Source organism: Dermochelys coriacea, chromosome 1 (assembly GCF_009764565.3).
Source record: "Dermochelys coriacea isolate rDerCor1 chromosome 1, rDerCor1.pri.v4, whole genome shotgun sequence".
NCBI classification, from domain to species: Eukaryota; Metazoa; Chordata; order Testudines; family Dermochelyidae; genus Dermochelys; species Dermochelys coriacea.
In genome coordinates, this window is record NC_050068.2 from 154119494 (window position 1) to 154141298 (window position 21805).

General features: G+C 41.2%; 1 protein-coding gene across 15 annotated transcripts in view; it reads right to left on the reverse strand.

Annotated features, from left to right (window-relative positions):
- CASK (calcium/calmodulin dependent serine protein kinase) overlaps positions 1-21805 on the reverse strand; it is a 407176-nt gene that overhangs the window by 329200 nt on the left and 56171 nt on the right. The window contains exon 1 of one of the 15 annotated variants that reach the window (XM_043505976.1): positions 17267-17408. The exons of the other annotated variants lie outside the window; for them this stretch is intronic. Coding sequence (XP_043361911.1) covers positions 17267-17271 — 5 coding nt within the window. The 5' untranslated portion in view covers positions 17272-17408. Of the gene's footprint in view, positions 1-17266; positions 17409-21805 lie in introns of those variants that run through there. 15 annotated transcript variants of the gene reach the window in all.

Genomic DNA, 21805 nt, shown 5'->3' on the forward strand with positions numbered 1-21805 from the left:
ATCATTTGCAAAGATTTCAGAAATCCAGATGTGTGTTCTCTCGGAAGGAAAAAATCTTATCTCTCAAGAGTTCTATTGAGAATAAGATCATCTGCAAACTAGAATATTGAATTAGTCTTTCGTAGTTCAGATCTTCCCTCTAACAGTGAGGGATAAAGTTACTATATTTCATGGCCCAAGCAGGCCAGGTAGTTAGTTATAGGTCACAATGCTGTTAGAATCAGGAGACGAAGTTACACCAAACTGAGTTTTTGCAAAATGAGTGACTGATGGATACAGTGATGAAGCAGACGACAAACAGAATAAAGCTATCATAGTGAGAGTTTAGAGAGATACTTATGGGACACATTTTCCACATGCAGAAAATTAGACCTGTAACTGTTATCATCCAGGCACAAAAATGCCTAGCCTAATAGCTTGAGCATGAGACAAAGCCAGGAACTCAAATTCTAATCTCAAATTTGTTACTGATTTGATGTGCTGACTGAGTAAATTACTAAATCTCAGGTTTACTTGTCTGTTAGAACAAGTTATACTTGGCTAGCACTTTTCATGCATAGATCTCAATGTGTTCTAAGCATAACCATTTTTGTCTCCCAAACAGAAGGGCGTGGAGTCACATCTGTAATGCACTTTGAAGATGCAGTGTTACATAAGTGCAATGTCTGATCAGGCAGCAGCAGCAGAGCACTTACAATTATGGATTTTTTTACACTTTCTGCTAGTCTGTCATTGACTAAACCTTTGTCGGGTTGCCCTTCTCATTTTTTCCCCTTTTTCCTTTCTCGCCTCAATCAATTATCTAAAGTTTTAGGATCACTGACAACAACAAAAAATAATGCAACTATTTTTTGCTTCTTCAACACAGTGAAAGGGAAAGTTTAGAATCAAAGCAACACAAAACCTTACAGCATTATTGAACTTGTCCCTGCTTCTTGATACTATCACTATATACTTCTCAATAATACTCTATCACCTCCAGATCACCAGGACACTATGCTCATCTCTCTCTGGTGAGGACCTTCCGTTCCTGCCATGATCCATTCATTTAGTACTAATGAATTATGAAGTAAGACTGACAAGCAAAATCTTCCATGTCTACTAGACATCAAAGCCCATCCGTTGGTACCATAGCTGCCTCTTGAACAGAGTTTTTCTTCAGAAACATTTCCTATGTAAAAACAACTACATTACAATTTGGCTGAATTAATTTCCAACAAAAGCCTTTACCAATTATCTACTATTTTGAGAGGCTGTTGCCTTTGAAAACAAAAACCCATAGCTGTGAATTTTTTTAAGTGACCCAGTGATCTCCAGAGGTGGAGTCAAAAACTGGTGATCTGATGATCTCCTGTGCTGTTCAAAGGGTAACTTCTTATTTCACAATCTTCCCCAGTTTCCCACACTGGAGTAGAACAGGGAAAAATGTCGCAATTCCATTGCTAAGGAGAGAGGAAGTACAGTATAAAAGAATGATGTCCAATTCTCTTTGAGAAAGAAGGGGAGAATGCTGACTGGATCATTTACATCCAATATAATCCCAAGTCTCTGCATTCAGAGACCACAAAAGGAAGGAGAAAAAGGAGAATGAGCAGAGGCGTAACTCCAGTGTCATATTGTATCATCCCACAATGTGCTTTTCATAGAGAAGGTAAAGGATAAAAGAAAAGGTAAAAATAAAAATGGGATAAAAGGAGGCAGGAGGAGAGAGAGGCAGCACTGACATGCCTATCCTGGGATAGGCAATCTGCCAGTAACTGTTTAGACATGTAAACAGACCTAGAAAGTGCCAAAAACTACCATTTGACATGTGTACTGCTACTCAGAGTAAATCAATACAACTCATCAGGCCTCACATTAAATGGATCTAAGAACAGAAAAGGAATGTATTTCTGGTGAGTTGCTTCTTTTTGTTCAGACTGGACTATTTCCAAAACATTAAAGATTTTTTTTCCTTTCAGACACAGCCAGATAGTTATTTACTATTCTTAATCCTTAAACACCAGACATTTTGAACAAATTGGATCACATCTGCCAATTACAAATTTAAGAAAGCTTCATCATGTTACATTTCTGTAAGTGAGAGCTGTATTAAGAACTTTTACTTTTTTTCCATGAGCTACCAAGGTTGAACAGAATAATCAATTTGCTTTGGATCTTCCTTCTCAAAAAAATCTCTCATCTCATATTGTCACAACTGCAATCAGTAAATATACTGGAGCTGAATTCTTCTTGATTTAACGGGGGGGGAGGGCTGGAAGTACAGTTAGAGGCTCTCAGCTTTTGAACAAACTCTTCCCAACCTCAGATGACAATAGCACAAATTTGTTGACCTTCATGGCACGTTGTAAGGCACATCATTCGTGTGGGTTGCTGAGGAAGTTGACTTTTGGATGAACTTAGATTTATTGGAGGAGATGCATTATGTCCTGTTGGCTACTTAATTTGTTTTGTAATTTATGCACACAGAGCCCTGGATAGGTGCCCCTTTCTTTTTTTACATAACCTAAACAAATGTTAGAAATTACAGGGAATATGGATACCCATATGCAAATAAGTCAAAGACTTTGCCCTCATCTATTAAAGTACTGCTTTTATTTAGTACTGTATTCTTAAAATACCTCTCCTCAGACTGATCAAAGTTTTTCATAGGTCTGACAAATGTTTCATTTTTTCACACCCTAAAAATCCCAAACCACAGCCACCCATGCTTCTATCCAAGCACTGAAAAGGGCTCCTTTAGTAACTCATTATGCAACCTTGAAGTGCTTCCTGATAAAAGCAGCTAAAATTGTTTCAATATACCTTTACAGTACATTTTACGTCTTAGTTCACAATGTTATTGAAGTTCATTGGTCCATTGTTTAGGCTTAATTTTAGTGTAGTGCACTACTGGTAAACTAAAAAAAACTGAAGGCTGCCTGTTATGGCTCCTGAAAACTTGACTTTTTCCAGGCAAAAAGAGATATGATAGAGACGGTGCAACAATTAGCTTAAAGTAAACCGAGCAATTTTTAAATGTCTTTTAAAAAGTGTTGAGGCATGCTCAGGTAGCGAAGCATATGAAACTTGTGACTGGATAACCTAACATGGTTAAACAGAAAAAGCTCCAATATTCATAATTCACAACAGGCATAAAATATAGTCACATTAGACCAAAATGGAAATGCAATATTTTACATAAGAACGGCTGAACTGGGTCAGAAAAATGATTTATCTGAATCAGCATCCTGTCTTCCAGGTGCAATGCCAGGTGCTTCAGAGCGAATGAGCAGAACAGGTAATCATCAAGTGATCCATCCCGCAGCCCATTCCAAGTTTCTGGCAAACATTGATGGATCTATCCTTCATGAACTTATCTAGTTCTTTTTTCAACCCTGTTATAGTCTTGGCCTTCACAACATCCACTGGCAAAGAATTCCACAGGTTGACTTGTGTACTGAGTGAAGAAATGCTTCCTTTTGTTCATCTTCTCCACATGACTACTACTTAGTATGAAAATGTAGGTAGATTAGTTCTCAATTAGTACTTGGAAGGCAAAACAAGCTTTACAACTGACTATTAGTGCTGGATTTAAACCTTACTCAATTTCTAACTAGGGATGTAAATATTAAACAGTTAAATGGTTAACCGATAAGTATTAGTCTTACATTAATATATTGCAGTTAACATTTAAAATAGATTGTGATGAAATTATTTTACAATTGTAATAACTAATGTGCACATTAAAAATGCCACCACAATACCTGGGTGGGCACTGGAGCTTGCAGCGCTCTCGCAGCTCAGGGTAGGGTTGGATCAGCCTGGCGGAGAGGGCACTGCTGGGGGCAGTCTGGCAACCCCACTGGCTCTGCTTCTCTTGCAGTTGGCTGCAGCAGTTGGTCTGCCCAGGAACCACTGAATCTGCCAGAATACTTGGATCTGCCCTGGCACTGCTGCTCTCCCAACAGCGATCCGCCAAACTAGCTGCACTAGGTAGCATCTAATAAGTAAGAGAGCGACGGGTGGGTTCAGAGCAAGGCGCGTAGCGCCCAGCCATGCACACACAAACAATCGCCCTGCCGACTGTACTCCACCTCCGAGGAGAGAGAGTAGGGTACACCACCTCACCCAAGTCTGAGGTACATTGTGAATTTGTTAACAACTAAATGGTTAACCAATATAATTTTAATAGTTTAAATGGGTACTTTTAGAAATAAGGATGTAAATATTTTTAACATGAGCAATACCAACAGTCTGGGAGGAACCCATAAGTCAGGACTCTGAAATTCAACAATTCCTTATAAACAGGGCCCTAATAAATTCAGGTCCATTTTGGTCACTTTCATTGTCATAGGATTTACAAAATCATAAATTTCATGATTTCAGCTATTTAAATCTGAAATTTCACAGTGTTGTAACTGTAGGGGTCCTGACCCAAAAAGGAGTGTGGGGGGGATCTTCACAAGGTTATTGTAGAGGGGGTTGCGGTACTGCTACCTTTATTTCTGTGCTGCCTCTGGCGGCGCTGCCTTCAGAGCTGGGCAGAGGGAGAGTGACAGCTGCTAGCCACGAACCCAATCCGGAAGGCAGAGCCACTGCCAGTAGCAGTGCAGAAGTAAGGATGGCATAGTATGGTATTGCCACCGTTACTGCTGTGCCCTCGGTCAGCAGCTGCCACTCTCCAGCAGCCCAGCTCTGAAGGCAGCAGCACAGAAGTAAGGACGACATGGTATGGTATTGCCACCCCTACTTCTGCGTTGCTACTGGTGAGGCACTGCCTTCAGAGTTGGGCACCCGGCCAACAGTTGCTGCACTCTGGCCACCAAGCTCTGAAGGCAACACGGAAGTAGGGGGTGATAATACTCTGACTCCCCCCCCCCGCAGCTCATTTTTGCGTCAGGGCCCCCAGCTGGAGAAACTCTGGTCTCCCTGTGAAATCTACACAGTATAGGGAAAAGCAAACAAAAGACCAGATTTCATGGGGAGAGGCCAGATTTCACAGTCTGTGACACGTTTTTCATAGTTGTGGAATTTGGTAGGGCCCTACATATAAACTATTTCATTCTTGCTGAAAATAATGTCTAAGCACGGTCTTTGTTAAAGATTACTGACACCATTTCCCTAAATATTTTGGGTTAGCATGTGGTACAGTTTGCTGGTAGAAACCATTACTTAGCAGATGTAATCTGGATTCTGTGGCATGCCAGGAAAGAATGCCATTAACAGGCAATCTGAAAAATTAGTTTACATGATAAATTATGTTTTATATGGTCCTCTCTTTCCAATAAGTATATCCATAGTATGCCTCTGGAGCTCATGGCTTTCACAAGTAGCAGCCAAGTGAAAAAACTGATATGAATCTTGTCAATATCACTGCTACCCAGAGGCTTCTTTATAGCCACGCTTAAATTGAACAATCACTTAACTTAACTCTGCCACATCTTAGGAAAGCTGTGAACAGCAGCAGAGGCAATGGAGCTAACTGCAGACCACAATATTGCACTGGTTTACATTAGGAAAGTTTATCTTCACACAAACTGGAATATTTTTCAAAAAATGAAAAAAAACCTGAAATTCTGCAGATGTCAGCAGCTAAGGTCATCCTACTTGCCAGACAAAGCTTCCTTCCTGCCACTGCTGAGTGGATTTTTCCAGTACCATTCTACAGTATTATTCAATACAGTCAGTACCATACTACAGTATATTATACTGTGCCATGATGGAAGAGTGAGCAACAATTTTCAGTTCCAAAGTAATTTATGGTGGTTACATGTTTAACAGAATGTTTAGTTTTGCATAGTAATTATAAACTATAGTTACTGAAGCTGCCACTGTCACATTTGGAAGCATTGGTATTAAGATATTTATAATGTTCAGTGCTATGACAACTCAATTCAGAGTACACTGTACGCTATTTTTTATTGCGCATGCCAGCGTTTAGATTGTGTCTCAACATTAGAGCACTGACCATTAATGCTTTGTATTTTATAGAAAAGCACATTTGCTGTCCTCACTGATTCAGAGAGAACGAACAGAGCATGAACTGTCACAATGTGAATTTACCCGTCTGTCAAGAATATTAGGAATAGTCGTATTTCTGATAACTCACCCAGCATAATCAAATGCATTAGTTTAGTCCTGATGGGGTACCAAAAGTAAACTTAATACCAGTGAAAGAAATGGTTACTTATCTTACAGTATCTGTGGTTCTTTGGGATTCTTGTGGACAAAACATCACACTCTAGCTGCGTACGTGCCATGCATGCAAGATCTGATTATTTTGGCCAGCAGTATCCATTGGGGCCACACATACACTCTGCGTGTCCTGGAGCCCTTCCCCCAATTATATAACAGGCATGCCAGTCCAACACAACTCAGTTCCTTCATTAATACAGAATCCCCAAGGCTAAAGGACTCCATAATACTGGGGAAGGAGGATGGACTGTTGCACCCATATCGACAAAACGTCTAGAAGAATTAGTTACCATAAGTAAGTTTTTCAAACATCTGTCCACATGGATCCCACTCTAGGCAACTGCCAAGCCTCTGTCTCTTCGAGGTGATAGGTGCCAGAAGTCCATTTAAATAAGGAATGTAACACTGTCCTGACAAACTATGCTTCAGATCTAGAGGCTGACACCAGAGAATAATGGCTCGTAAAGGTATGTATGGAAACCCAAGTAGCAGCTCTACAGATTTCATAAGGCTGAGGACGCTGCCTGAGCTCTTGTAGAACATGGCTTGCCAAGACTACGGAACTAGTTTAATTAATTCAAAAGATATTCTGTTGTACTCTGTCTCCCTTTTTGAATCTGTGTTGAAACAGCCTGTTTGCTGGATTTACTAACAAAAAAAGATACAAACAAATAGTTTTGGTGATTTGTGGAATGTTTTTGCAAAATTGGGGTAATTCATGACAGCTCTTTACTCGTACCCTGGAGAGACACTGCTGCACACACCAGACATTTTAAGTCTTAGAAATAACACTAGTAAGTAGAAAAGGAGTACTTGTGGCACCTTAGAGACTAACAAATTTATTAGAGCATAAGCTTTCGTGAGCTACAGCTCACTTCATCGGATGCATTTCATCCGATGAAGTGAGCTGTAGCTCACGAAAGCTTATGCTCTAATAAATTTGTTAGTCTCTAAGGTGCCACAAGTACTCCTTTTCTTTTTGCGAATACAGACTAACACGGCTGCTACTCTGAAACACTAGTAAGTGTAACTGAATAAATCAATTCAAGTGGAAATCCAAGAACATTTTAGGGAATATGACAAATAGTAACTCTAGCCTTACAGAATCCTCTCACACAGATCTGCAGTTGGGTGTGGTCTTGCCTGGATGCGTGCTGAAAAGGGCTCGAGAGCCTGGAACAGCAATCCATGCAAGGGAAACTCAGACTGGCTGGGCCAGAGGACTAAGTGGGACACCAGCTGACCAGGTGGCATCCCAGAAAGGGGGAGCCAACCTGTCACATCACTATATTGGAGGATGGCAGATACTGCTGCTAGGTGAACTTTAACAGAACTATTCAAGAGCCCTGAATGCTTCAGTGATTACAGATAATTCAAGATGACAGGAATAGATGACTCCACAGATTGAAAATTATGGTGAGAAACCCATATTGAAAACCATTTCCACTTGGCCCCATATAGAGAGTCCTCAGCAGAGGGGATGGTGGGCAGGTATTGGAATACAAACAGGGACCACAAATCTCAAAGAACTTCCAGTTCTTTGAGTAAGTTCCTCTTCTTCTTCGAGTGTTAATCCCTATATGTATTCCAAAACACGGATGATTACAGAGCAGTAATCAGCTTGGCAGTGGATGCGAGGACACAATAGGTAAGGCCTGCTGCAGGATGGCCTGACCCACAGTCCAGGCTGCAGATGCCCAGTAGTTGAGGGTACGGTGTGCTGTGAAGGTGTGGACCGAGTGCCAGGTCGCTGCACAGCAGATCTCTTGCCAAAGATATCTGCCATATCTGTGGAAGTAGTTGCATGCCCCCTAGTGGAGTGGGCCGTAATCCTGCCAGGCTGTGTGTCATTGGTGCACAATTGCATTACATAATGCACTTAGAAATCCATTCGGATAAGCGCGAGGAGAGGGCCTGCCCCATTGACCATTCTGCAAAGGCCACAAAGAGACATGGGGAAGCATAGAATGCTCAGATCCTGCCCAAGTAGAACGCCAGTGCCCTCCGGATGTCCAGGGAGTTCAGTGTCCTATCTGCAGGAGTGGTGTGCAACTTAGGATGGAAGATTGGGAGATGGATGGACTAGTTGAGATGGAACGCAGAGATGACATTCGGGAGGAACTTAGGGTGAAGGTGCAGGGAGACTGTGTCTTTATGGAAATCATATACATTGGGCCAGCCATCATGGCTGCCAATTCACTGGCCCGCCAGGCAGAAGTGATGGCCACCAGGAAGAGGACCTTCATGGATAAGTGGGCAAGGGAACATGTGGCCAGCGGCTCAAAGGGAGTCCAGGTGAGGGCAGATAGCACAAGGTTAATGTCCAGGTGGGCAGGGGTTTTGGGGTAAGGACTGGTAGGAAGTAGTTTGTCATGGCCCTCAGAAATCTGGCAGCGGTAGGGTGGTTAAACACCAAACATCTTTCCATTGGAGGGAGGAAGGCACTAAGTGTCGCAAGGTGGACGCAGATCAAGCTGAGTGAGAGGTATGAGTTCTTGAACTCCAGGACGAAAGGTACGGAGATGGCCTTGAGGGGAAGGTGGTGGCATTGCACCTAGGAGGTGAAATGCTTCCACTTCATCATGTAGCATGCCCTCATGGATTCCTGTCTACTGTGTGTAAGTATACAGTGGATGGGCAATGAACAGGCATTGTCTACATGCAAGCCCCAACCAAAAACCAGGCCATCACTTGGAGCAGGCCGAGATTGGGGTGGCAAACCCTGTTGTCGTCTTCGGTGAGTATGTCTGGCAGCATGCGGAGGCTCATTAATAGGCGGGCTGACAGTCTGAATAGATCAGGAAACCAGAACTCATGGGGCTATCAGTATGACAGTGTCTCAGCAGATCTTGCAGAGAACCTGTGGAAGGAGGGGAATGGGGAGAAAGGCATACTAGAGGCTGCCATGCCATGGAAGAAGAAAGGTGCTGCCCTTGGAGTCCCCTAACCTCTCTGGAATAGTAGAGGGGGAACTTGAGGTTTGTTTGAATGGCAAGGAAGTCCCAATGAGAGGTGCCCCAGGCACAGCAGAGGTAGCAGACAATGGGGTCGTGTAGTTCCAACTCGTGGTTGAAGTACCAGGTCCAGCTGAGTGCATCTGCCCGGGAGTTCTATGCCCCCAGAAGGTACACTGAGTGGAGTATGATGCTGTGGCAGATGCATCATTTCCAGAGAAGATGGCCTCTACGCAGAGTGACTGGGATCTGCTGCCATCCTGTCAGTTTATGTATGCCACTGTGGTGGTGCTGTCCGAGAGGATCTAGACATGTTGATCACGAAGCAGAGTCAGGAACATGCGGCAAGTCAAGTGGACCATGAAGACCTCCAGTCTTCATATGCATATGCATGCGCGATTCCCTGAAAGTCCACTTCCTCTGCGTGGGACGGCCATCCAAGTGTGTGCCTCACCAGGGAGGCATCCGAGATAAGGGTGGCTGTGGGGATAGGGGTGGTGAATGGGATCTTGGAGCACACTGGTAGGATCAGTTGCCCAGGTGAGGGAGGCACAGACCCAACTCAGAGTAGTCAAGGGTGAGTCCAGGTAGGCGATATGGAACCTGCAAACTGAGAGGAGCCATAGCCATAGGCAGCGCATATGGAAGTAAGCATGCGGCGTCACATAGTTGCAGGTCACCATGTGGTCAAGGAGGCAGAGACAACAATGTACCATCGTGCGCGGGTTGCAGTGCAGGGTCGTCACGAGGGTTGTGAAGGCAGCAAAGTGGTCTGCCCGGAGGAAGGTTCACACCGCCACAGATTCCAGATGTGCTCCAATGAAGTGGATTGTTTGCATCGGGAGCAGCACAGCTTTTTCCTCATTGACACAGATGCCCAGCAAGGCGAGAAGAAATCAGAGGACTGCGTTGGCTGTCATTGTCTCAGCAAGGAACAGCGCCATCAGCAGTCAAACGTCCAGGTAAGGAAACACAAGTGTCCCAGCCAGCGAAGGTGGGTTGCTATGACTGCAAAGACCTTGGTGAAGACCCAAGAAGCCTAGAGAACCACCCTGAATTGATAATAGTTGTCCCCAGTGTGAAAATGGAGGAATTTTCAGCAGGCTAGGTGGATGCTGATATGAAAATATGCATCTCATGTTGAAGGCTGAGAACTGCACCTCCTAGGGAAGGGAGGGAATGATGGCTGCGAGCATCTTCACTTTCCTGATGAAGGTGTTGAGTAATTGGAGATTGAGGATAGGGCAGAGGCCCCTGCCCTTTTCAGTGATAAGAAAGTCCGGGAAGTAAAAGCCCTTGCCAATGAAGGGGTGGGCCCAGGTTTGAGTCTTAGGGAGTGGAGAGCATCATCCATTTTAGCAGAGAACTTTTCCTTGTCAAAGGGGAGGTCCTGGCACTTGGATTGGACCTCCCTGGAAAAATTGGATGATTAGAGCCACGCTTCCCGCCTCACCACCACTCCCGTGGCCAGGGAGCAAGAGGATGTGTCCACCACATCCACTGAGACTTGGAGGCCAACCTTGGCCATCAGGCAGCCTTCCTCCTGCAGGACCCTGGAACCAATGATGCTAGTCTTGTGGAATGTCCTCCAAGACCTCTGCCAGCTTGGCATAATTATTAAAATCATACTTCGCCAGAAAACCTTGGTAGTTGGATATGCAGAACTGCAGGGTCACAGAGGAGTACAGTTTGCACACCATGAGGTCCAGACTCTTCACCATCTTATCTGGAGGGGTGGAGGTAGAGGAGTACTGGCATGCCTATTCCATGGATGCATGAACTACCAGCAAGGCTGGGGAGAGGAGAGAGTGGGAAAACAAAGTCAGCCTCCTTAGCTGGCACAAAGTATCTGCATTCACCCTCTCAGGCACAAGGGCACAGGACGCACAAAGGATGTTAGAAGACATTTGTTGCTATTGTCTCCTCTTCAGCTGGCCATGAGATTGCACTCTTTCCTCTCAAAGATCTAGCTAATGCAAAGTTGTGTGTTATGCCAAGGAATGAAAGGGACTCCAAAAAACTCCACCAGGTTCAGAGTGCAGCACCCAACTTCGCCAGAACATGGCTTATTGGGAAACATTATCACTCTTCCTCAATAAGCCAGAAAGACCATGAACCTCATTCACTTTCAGTACAAAAAAACTAAGAACTTGCTTCACCTTAGTGTTCTCACCTTAATGAAAATACTACCTAGAGGATGAGAGAGGAAGCAAAATAAAAAATCCTTAAGATGCATGTTAGAATTTATAAGTACTCAGATACCATGGTGACAGATGTAGTATAAATACTTAGATGGTTGAAAGGAAGCAGACATACATTTAAAAGCAAGAGCTATTAAGGCCTAATTATCAAAGTTAGGTGCAGTTACTGAGACTGCATATGTGAGTTTTTATTTACACTTCTGCACAATTTTCAATGTGGAGAAAAACAGTTTGAAAACGTACTCCGTTACTGCACATGTAAATAAAGCATGCAGTTGAACATGCATTTTGGTCTAAGCCAACAAGCCCCTAACTTAAAAATATATATATATTAGAGAGAGAGAGAGAGAGAGAGAGAGAGAGAGAGAGAGAGAGACTGAAAACCCACCATTTTAGAGTATCAATCTAATCAGGATAATCAATTGTGCTCAAGAAATTATTTTTAACAGGACACTTGATTTTAGGTCTTGTGTCAAAGCCTGAGCAATTTTGCTGAATTTGCTACCAAAACAAAAAGATGTATTTGTTTAAAAGTAGTATTACAGATTCAGGAAGGAAAGACAACATATAGTACTTGTCTCCTGAAGCCCCACAAAACCAAGCAGGAAGCTGGGATTCTGTGACAACTCTGAAAATGAAAATTGGTATATTTATATAGATCATTACAATTTACACAAGAACCTTACATAAATTAAAAGGGTGATCAAAGTATATTTTAAAATTTGGCAGGTTTTTGTTTCTTTAAGATGTAAAAGGGCAGCCCATGGGTTCATACAGCTTAACTGAGCAGGTAATAAAGTAGTGGTCAGTGTTCTTTTAAAAGACTTCCTTTCTCCAAAAAAAGTTAGCCACTGATGTTTAATATGTGTAATAAAAAGTTCTTTTGTTCATTATGTAAAATATATGTAATGTAATATGGCATATTTTACTGAAAACTTTATGAAGCAAATAAAACAAAAAGTTAAGTTAGAGAAATACAAAGCTCTGTTTGGTACATGTCTATAAAGAGGATTATGAAAAATATAGCAAAAAAGCCCAAGAAAATTTCTGCTTAATAACCCTGCATTATTATAAGTATATAATACACAAAGAAAAATCCTGCCATAACCAAACTGCAAGTCAGAGTCAGTTTATGGCACCAATACAAAGGTTTCATATCAAGCAAAAGTCCAGAACGTATATTTCTGATTTCTCCAAAAATAATCCAGTTGCTCTTCCAGCAATCATTTAACACATTGATACCAGGCTGGAGTTCTGCCTTTAACCTTCTTACAAGATGATGCCCGGAAAACAACATGCAATGACATATTTAGAGTTTAGTGATGATCTACTGACTTATGGGAAAAAAGAAAAGGAGTACTTGTGGCACCTTAGAGACTAACAAATTTATTAGAGCATAAGCTTTCGTGAGCTACAGCTCACTTCATCGGATGCTGTAGCTCACGAAAGCTTATGCTCTAATAAATTTGTTAGTCTCTAAGGTGCCACAAGTACTCCTTTTCTTTTTGCGAATACAGACTAACACGGCTGCTACTCTGAAACCTGACTTATGGGAGTTCTACTGCAAGCAATACATTTCTGAGTATGCATTTCCACTATGTAAATTAAACTAGTTTCATCCACAAAAAGCTCTTTGGTGTAATGAGCAACAACAGTGCAATCATTAGAAGGCAAAGTTCTGGAAGGGGATGTCAAAAGTATAAGCTGTAGCTAAGTATTTACAAATATAAGCCCAAAAGCAAGCAATACCCAGGCATTTCCAATAATTTATAAACAAGGTACCCCTCACAAGAAGTATATTTGGAACAAAGGTTAGTACTCATACAGTATTATATTTTCATTACAAATAAATATGTTGCACTTTCAAAGCACTCCTTTGTACTGTTTATTCCCTTTTTACAAAAGGAAAAATTAAGGCAGAGATGGATATAATGACATGCCAAACTCATGCAGGAAGTCTACAGCATTCCTGGATCCAGCTCTTTTGATGTAGCATTTCTTTAGTCTGAGATTTAAGATATTTTCATTTATATTGTAATAGACACCATTTTTAAAACTAACATATTACATGACCAGTTAAGTTATCAAAAAAGGCACAACAAAAGTAAAGCACATTAAATAATCAAACTACAGATGTCAATGCATGCCCTCATCTTGGAAAGAGCATATACTTTGATATTCCCTGAACAGCACAAAAACAGTGGACCTATCCTTCAACCTCATAAGTTCTGTAATATTTTTAAAAATTATATGAATTATGGTCATATATGAAAGAAGCTGAAACTAAAAGAAAAAAGTTACTGCATGATATTTCTATAAGAAATCAATAATGAAAAGACTGCATCCAAAGTATCTTCTTGTGCACTACATAAAAAAAGCCTTAGGTTGAGGCCTGCCGTGCCTGGATTGCACTTAAAAGAAAAAACACTGAAGGAGACAGGTTAGAAGATTTTGTGAATAAATACTAGAATGTAGGCTTTCAAGTGCTTATCATCCATACTTAAGGCCTGTAACATTAAATCTATTTTTAAATTTATAATTAACTTTAATTATACGTTAATAACTTGATGTATAGGTTAGTTTATAAAAACATACCTTTATAAGTTAATTTTGTATATTTAGATATATAGGCTATTAAGCATTTTGACTCTGTAGGAACCTACAGCTTAGCAAATTGCAATAGAAGGATTCTTTCATTTATACCACTGGGACTCTGCTAATGAACTTACTGAAATTGATGCTATTTGACCATTTACCTTATTAGATTTTCTTCTTTTACAGTGAAGTTGAGAGGCAACTGAGTAGTTACAGGAGAGTTGTTTGTATTCAAAATACTACTGACATTAAAGAATTGACATAATAAGGTCACGACCATGCTCATACTCTCACTCTATTAAACTTACAAAGTAAATTTCCATGGAGCAGTGATCAGAACCTGACAAGTCATCTGTGGAGATCCCCCTGAGGAAACCGTGATAGAACTGCATAGGACAACATTTTAAAATCCGGCAGCAGTAGCTTTGCACTCCAAGTGAATGGTGATGCATTTTTGGTAAGAAATACAGCAGTAGTGGAATTAAATTTCCATGGTGCATTGTAAAGTTAATTGTTAGGGGACTTCACTTAATGCGCCCTGGAAATTTAAGACCAGAAATGAAAGTTTACTTAAAGTGGAAGCTCCAGACATCACCATTCATTTTATAGAACTATCTGCCTTCCCCCCCCCCCCCCCCCCAAATCCTCAGAAGGCCCTGAAAGAAGTTGATTACTATAGTTCAATTCTCCCTTTATTTAACTAGCTTGAAGATAAAGAATCTGTAGCACAGAACTTTTAATGTTTTCAAATATCAGTGCAACAAACTGGGAAAGCGAGCAAAGGCAATGCACACTTTTCCCTAGTTTAAAATGATGTCAGTGAATCCAAGTCAAAATCAGCAGCGTACTACTGCTAACAATTCTTAGAACAGAAGAGAAACAAGTCAGTAAATCATATGCCTGAGCAGCATTAAATTTCGTGTAACATGAACTTCAAAACCAGCAGTTCCAAAACTGAACAGAGTATGTACTGATAATTCAATTATAGGGCAGTTAAGCAGCTTATTTAATCATTAGTTTATTAATAGAGCATATTTTAAGTATCTTTAGTAAAACTAAGATGAATCACATTAAGAGACGTTTTACACTGAAAACATCAACATTAACTGGATTGAGAAAACCTTGAAACATATTCTATTTTAAAGTATCTCAGTTAAAATGCATTTCACCTCATTAAGAGCAAAACAACAAATAAACCACAAACTAAAGTGGTAAAACCTAGTCAAACATTTGTATACCTGTATAACCCTATCAATTCCAGCATTAGAGAAATGAGTAGCACAGATGTCTTTAATACAAAAGCAGAATTTAATGCAACTCCTAAACGTATAATAATATTAAAACTAACTAGTAAAAAGTTATAAACTATAACTGACTGCATGACCTATCTAAAAACTGATCAATACAGTTTGCATGAATATGCCATTCAGGGAGTAGAGAGCACCATTTAAAATGTGTGGGGGAGGGGTATAGATTTGCCCCCTCCCACCTTAACCTGATCCTTCTTTTCTCTTCTTAGGAGCACACCACCACAACCTCCACTAGCCAGATCCCCTGGTCCATGAGCCTCTATATACCCACCCTCTTCAAATGTGAGTGACATTAAAACATGGCATACGGAGTCACAGCATCACTTACATTTGGTCCGACTGCCCTTTTGTCAGAACGGAGGGGTGGCCAGACCAAATCTGATTGAGTGGCACTACGACTTTGCACCCACCAACCCTCAGCGTATGATACAATTCATAACACTGTATCCACAGTGCTATTTAATATTTATGCAGATTTGTTCTTTGACTTTGGATTTTATGATCTCCATAAGAACCACAGGATTGCCCCAATTGGTTTCTGCTCCATTTCACTTAAGTGAACACACAATGGATTTGATCTTTGGCGTAGGACTAAGTTATAGAGTATGGTGATTTCATCAGTCATTGTTAGATCTGTACTTCAAAAAATATCATACACACCACACAAAGAACCTATCCTCACTCCCATTGTAGCTGTGGACCTGTTTAAACAGACCACTCTTGGCTACTAATAGACACGGAGTTCTGAAACTCAGAGAAAATGCTGTCCATATACTGGCCCCGTGTCTCAAATGCCTGTAGACCACTACAACTTTGTTTATTTACAACCATCATATCACTGGGCCTACACGCCCCATCATCCATGCAAGTATCATGTTATAGAGACAGCTTGAGAGAGACGATGCAATAGGGCAAGAGGCTAGAATTCTGTTGATTGAAGACAGGCTCTAAATTGTGTGGGATTCAAATTTCTATGCTGTGACAGGTTAAAATAAGAAATTATTTTTTCCCCACTAGAACAGTATCTGTTAGCTACAGACCAAAAGAACTATTCCAAGAAGTGAACAGAATGGGAAATCTGCATCTTGGAAACAGAATCAAGTATCTGTCTTTGTGAAGATTTTTCACTATCTACAGAACTGCACAGGTACCGAGAGGTACTGACCAGAGCCGAGGCAGTCTACTTGATAACAGAGACAGAGTACACAAACAAATGGGGGTAAATGTATCCTTACCTTCGGCTCACCAAGAACCTCTGTCAGTGACACAAATATGTTGGGAAGGCTTTGCTCAGTCCCAAGAGATGAATCAGACTTGAGATCAAATTTAGACTTTGGTTATTAAACACAGAAGAATAAACAGTCCTTCACACCCATAACAAAATAATGCATCCCACAGGTTTTGCACTGTAATTAACTAGTTAATTTTTCGATGCCACTTAAACATCAGTAAAAACATACAACTCTCTCGACATATTCCTTATGATCATCATGTCCACTCTATATTATCTCAATCTCTTGAACTATTGCAGGACTGGATGCAGTTTGATCCATTCTTGGAGTATAGACATTCAGGGCAACGTTCAGCATAATCTACAGGTGAAAATCTGTTTAACAAATATTTAGCTCATGTTTAATATAAGCAAGGCAATATTACAAGGAACCGTATAAAATTCCATGTGAATTGACTGCAAGCCAATAAAAAGCATTTCAGTTTTATTTTGTGGTGTAAGCATTTTAGATTGATATTTGAGTAATTATGCATGGGCCACTGAAAGGTATACTTATATTCTAAGATTGCAGACACATCACAACAGTAAGTTCAGCATGTAAGAAGAGCTATTTTGGTAGCTTTTCACAGCATGTGCACTATGATTATTAGATGTTTGACTGTGTAGTTATAACCATTTTTACGTTTTTAAATTGGATTGGTAGATCCATAAGGAATACAAAAATTTCACTTAAAATTACAGTTACAAACAAGAAAAAAAAACTTTAGCATTCAAGTTGTCACTGTGTCTTTAACTTACACCATTGTGCTGGTAACCAAACAGTAGTATAGTTGCTTTGCATTAAACAATTAGTGGTCATTGGTGACTGGATGGGAAAACATTTCATTTCTGTTTCCACTTAAGTGAAAATGTTCTGGTCAATCATTAGGAGCATCTGTCCAGGCCACAACACTGGCTTTAGAGATCCTTAAATAAAAGAAATGAAACTGCTAAAGTTACTGTAAACACTATACCATAAAATGTTGATATATTCAGGATAAAAAACAGCTTTTCAGAACATTAGCTTGCTAATAAAGCTTTTTTTATTTTGTTTACTACCATTTAAAAACAAAGTAACTAGATAACTAATGTCTATTTACTTCTGCTAGTAATCAGTATTTCTAAAGTATGGTATGTTAGCATAATAAAACCCTAGGTAGCATTGTAGCATCAACATGTGTTACTTTTCCTTCAAATTATTGCTATGAGGAAAAAGTCAACCTCTCAAACTAATCAACAGAAACCCTAAATGGATTTCTTCTTAAACTACCCATGGTGGCAGGTTAGTAAAAATATATACATTATACTCTATGGTAAGTGACTTAAAATGCATTCACCCCATTTAATACATATCACAGTTTCAGTCTACTACATTTTAATATACAGTACAATTCACAATGGTATATATTTATATTGTAATGAAGCTCAGATATTAAAGTGTAGCCAACATGGCTCACTTAAACACAAACGGACGAATTTACGGCTAGCATAAGCAGATGCAATTCCACTGACAATGAGACTGCACCCACTTATATCAACAGTGAATTTAATCAACCTTCTGTAGCATTCTGATGCAAATTCAAAAGTTATATTGAATACTCATGGAAGTGTAACAGCATATTCTCCAAGGGACAAAATGATACACCCCATGAATTACATTTCTACTCTCGTAGTACGTATTAGAAAACTATAGCTATGCTGACAGGTTTCAGAGTAGCAGCCGTGTTAGTCTGTATTCACAAAAAGAAAAGGAGTACTTGTGGCACCTTAGAGACTAACAAATTTATTAATTTTGCAAATGTAGTGCTTTCTTAAATTTAGAATTGATTATACATAAGATGCTTTGTTTCAACAGTACACATATTTAATGCCTGGGAGAGGATTAACTTCTGAAGACTGTTTACAGACTATAATACCTTCTAGTGAAAGCCAAGAACTGGGAGCTGTAACCACTTCCATTCACACCTAATCAAAACAGGTTCAAAACAGGTTTCAGAGTAGCAGCCATGTTAGTCTGTATTCGCAAAAAGAAAAGGAGTACCCGTGGCACCTTAGAGACTAACAAATTTATTAGAGCATAAGCTTTCGTGAGCTACAGCTCACTTCATTGGATGCATTTGGTGGAAAAAACAGAGGAGAGATTTATATACACATACACACACACACACACACACACACACAGAACATGAAACAATGGGTTTATCATACACACTGTAAGGAGAATGCATCCGATGAAGTGAGCTGTAGCTCACGAAAGCTTATGCTCTAATAAATTTGTTAGTCTCTAAGGTGCCACGGGTACTCCTTTTCTTTTTACTGTAAGGAGAGTGATCACTTAAGATAAGCCATCACCAGCAGCAGGGGGGGGAAAAGGAGGAAAACCTTTCATGGTGACAAGCAAGGTAGGCTAATTCCAGCAGTTAACAAGAATATCAGAGGAACAGTGGGGGGTGGGGTGGGAGGGAGAAATACCATGGGGAAATAGTTTTACTTTGTGTAATGACTCATCCATTCCCAGTCTCTATTCAAGCCTAAGTTAATTTGCAAACTGGATACAATTAATTCCAATTCAGCAGTCTCTCGTTGGAGTCTGTTTTTGAAGCTTTTTTGTTGAAGGATAGCCACTCTTAGGTCTGTGATCGAGTGACCAGAGAGATTGAAGTGTTCTCCAACTGGTTTTTGAATGTTATAATTCTTGACGTCTGATTTGTGTCCATTCATTCTTTTACGAAGAGACTGTCCAGTTTGGCCAATGTACATGGCAGAGGGGCATTGCTGGCACATGATGGCATATATCACATTGGTAGATGCGCAAGTGAATGAGCCTCTGATAGTGTGGCTGATGTGATTAGGCCCTATGATGGTATCCCCTGAATAGATATGTGGACAGAGTTGGCAACGGGCTTTGTTGCAAGGATAGGTTCCTGGGTTAGTGGTTCTGTTGTGTGGTGTGTGGTTGCTGGTGAGTATTTGCTTCAGATTGGGGGGCTGTCTGTAAGCAAGGACTGGTCTATCTCCCAAGATCTGAGAGAGCGATGGCTCGTCCTTCAGGATTGGTTGTAGATCCTTGATGATGCGTTGGAGAGGTTTTAGTTGGGGGCTGAAGGTGATGGCTAGTGGCGTTCTGTTGTTTTCTTTGTTGGGCCTGTCCTGTAGTAGGTGACTTCTGGGTACTCTTCTGGCTCTGTCAATCTGTTTCTTCACTTCAGCAGGTGGGTATTGTAGTTGTAGGAATGCATGATAGAGATCTTGTAGGTGTTTGTCTCTGTCTGAGGGGTTGGAGCAAATGCGGTTATATCGTAGCGCTTGGCTGTAGACAATGGATCGAGTGGTATGATCTGGATGAAAGCTAGAGGCATGTAGGTAGGAATAGCGGTCAGTAGGTTTCCGATATAGGGTGGTGTTTATGTGACCATCGCGTATTAGCACCGTAGTGTCCAGGAAGTGGATCTCTTGTGTGGACTGGTCCAGGCTGAGGTTGATGGTGGGATGGAAATTGTTGAAATCATGGTGGAATTCCTCAAGGGCTTCTTTTCCATGGGTCCAGATGATGAAGATGTCATCAATGTAGCGCAAGTAGAGTAGGGGCATTAGGGGACGAGAGCTGAGGAAGCGTTGTTCTAAGTCAGCCATAAAAATGTTGGCATACTGTGGGGCCATGCGGGTACCCATCGCAGTGCCGCTGATTTGAAGGTATACATTATCACCAAATGTGAAATAGTTATGGGTCAGGACAAAGTCACAAAGTTCAGCCACCAGGTTAGCCGTGACAGTATCGGGGATACTGTTCCTGACGGCTTGTAGCCCATCTTTGTGTGGAATGTTGGTGTAGAGGGCTTCTACATCCATAGTGGCTAGGATGGTGTTTTTAGGAAGATCACCAATGGACTGTAGTTTCCTCAGGAAATCGGTGGTGTCTCGAAGATAGCTGGGAGTGCTGGTAACGAAGGGCCTGAGGAGGGAGTCTACATAGCCAGACAATCCTGCTGTCAGGGTGCCAATGCCTGAGATGATGGGGCGTCCAGGATTTCCAGGTTTATGCATCTTGGGTAGCAGATAGAATACCCCAGGTCGGGGCTCCACGAGTGTGTCTGTGCGGATTTGTTCTTGTGCTTTTTCAGGGAGTTTCTTGAGCAAATGCTGTAGTTTCTTTTAGTAACTCTCAGTGGGATCAGAGGGTAATGGCTTGTAGAAAGTGGTGTTGGAGAGCTGCCTAGTAGCCTCTTGTTCATACTCCGACCTATTCATGATGACGACAGCACCTCCTTTGTCAGCCTTTTTGATTATGATGTCAGAGTTGTTTCTGAGGCTGTGGATGGCACTGTGTTCTATCATGCATTCCTACAACTACAATACCCACCTGCTGAAGTGAAGAAACAGATTGACAGAGCCAGAAGAGTACCCAGAAGTCACCTACTACAGGACAGGCCCAAGAAAGAAAACAACAGAACGCCACTAGCCATCACCTTCAGCCCCCAACTAAAACCTCTCCAACGCATCATCAAGGATCTACAACCAATCCTGAAGGACGAGCCATCGCTCTCTCAGATCTTGGGAGATAGACCAGTCCTTGCTTACAGACAGCCCCCCAATCTGAAGCAAATACTCACCAGCAACCACACACCACACAACAGAACCACTAACCCAGGAACCTATCCTTGCAACAAAGCCCGTTGCCAACTCTGTCCACATATCTATTCAGGGGATACCATCATAGGGCCTAATCACATCAGCCACACTATCAGAGGCTCGTTCACCTGCGCATCTACCAATGTGATATATGCCATCATGTGCCAGCAATGCCCCTCTGCCATGTACATTGGCCAAACTGGACAGTCTCTACCTAAAAGAATGAATGGACACAAATCAGACGTCAAGAATTATAACATTCAAAAACCAGTTGGAGAACACTTCAATCTCTCTGGTCACTCACAGACCTAAGAGTGGCTATCCTTCAACAAAAAAGCTTCAAAAACAGACTCCAACGAGAGACTGCTGAATTGGAATTAATTGTATCCAGTTTGCAAATTAACTTAGGCTTGAATAGAGACTGGGAACGGATGAGTCATTACACAAAGTAAAACTATTTCCCCATGAAGAAAAGGAGTACTTGTGGCACCTTAGAGACTAACAAATTTATTAGAGCATAAGCTTTCGTGAGCTACAGCTCACTTCATCGAAATGCATCCGATGAAGTGAGCTGTAGCTCACGAAAGCTTATGCTCTAATAAATTTGTTAGTCTCTAAGGTGCCACAAGTACTCCTTTTCTTTTTGCGAATACAGACTAACACGGCTGC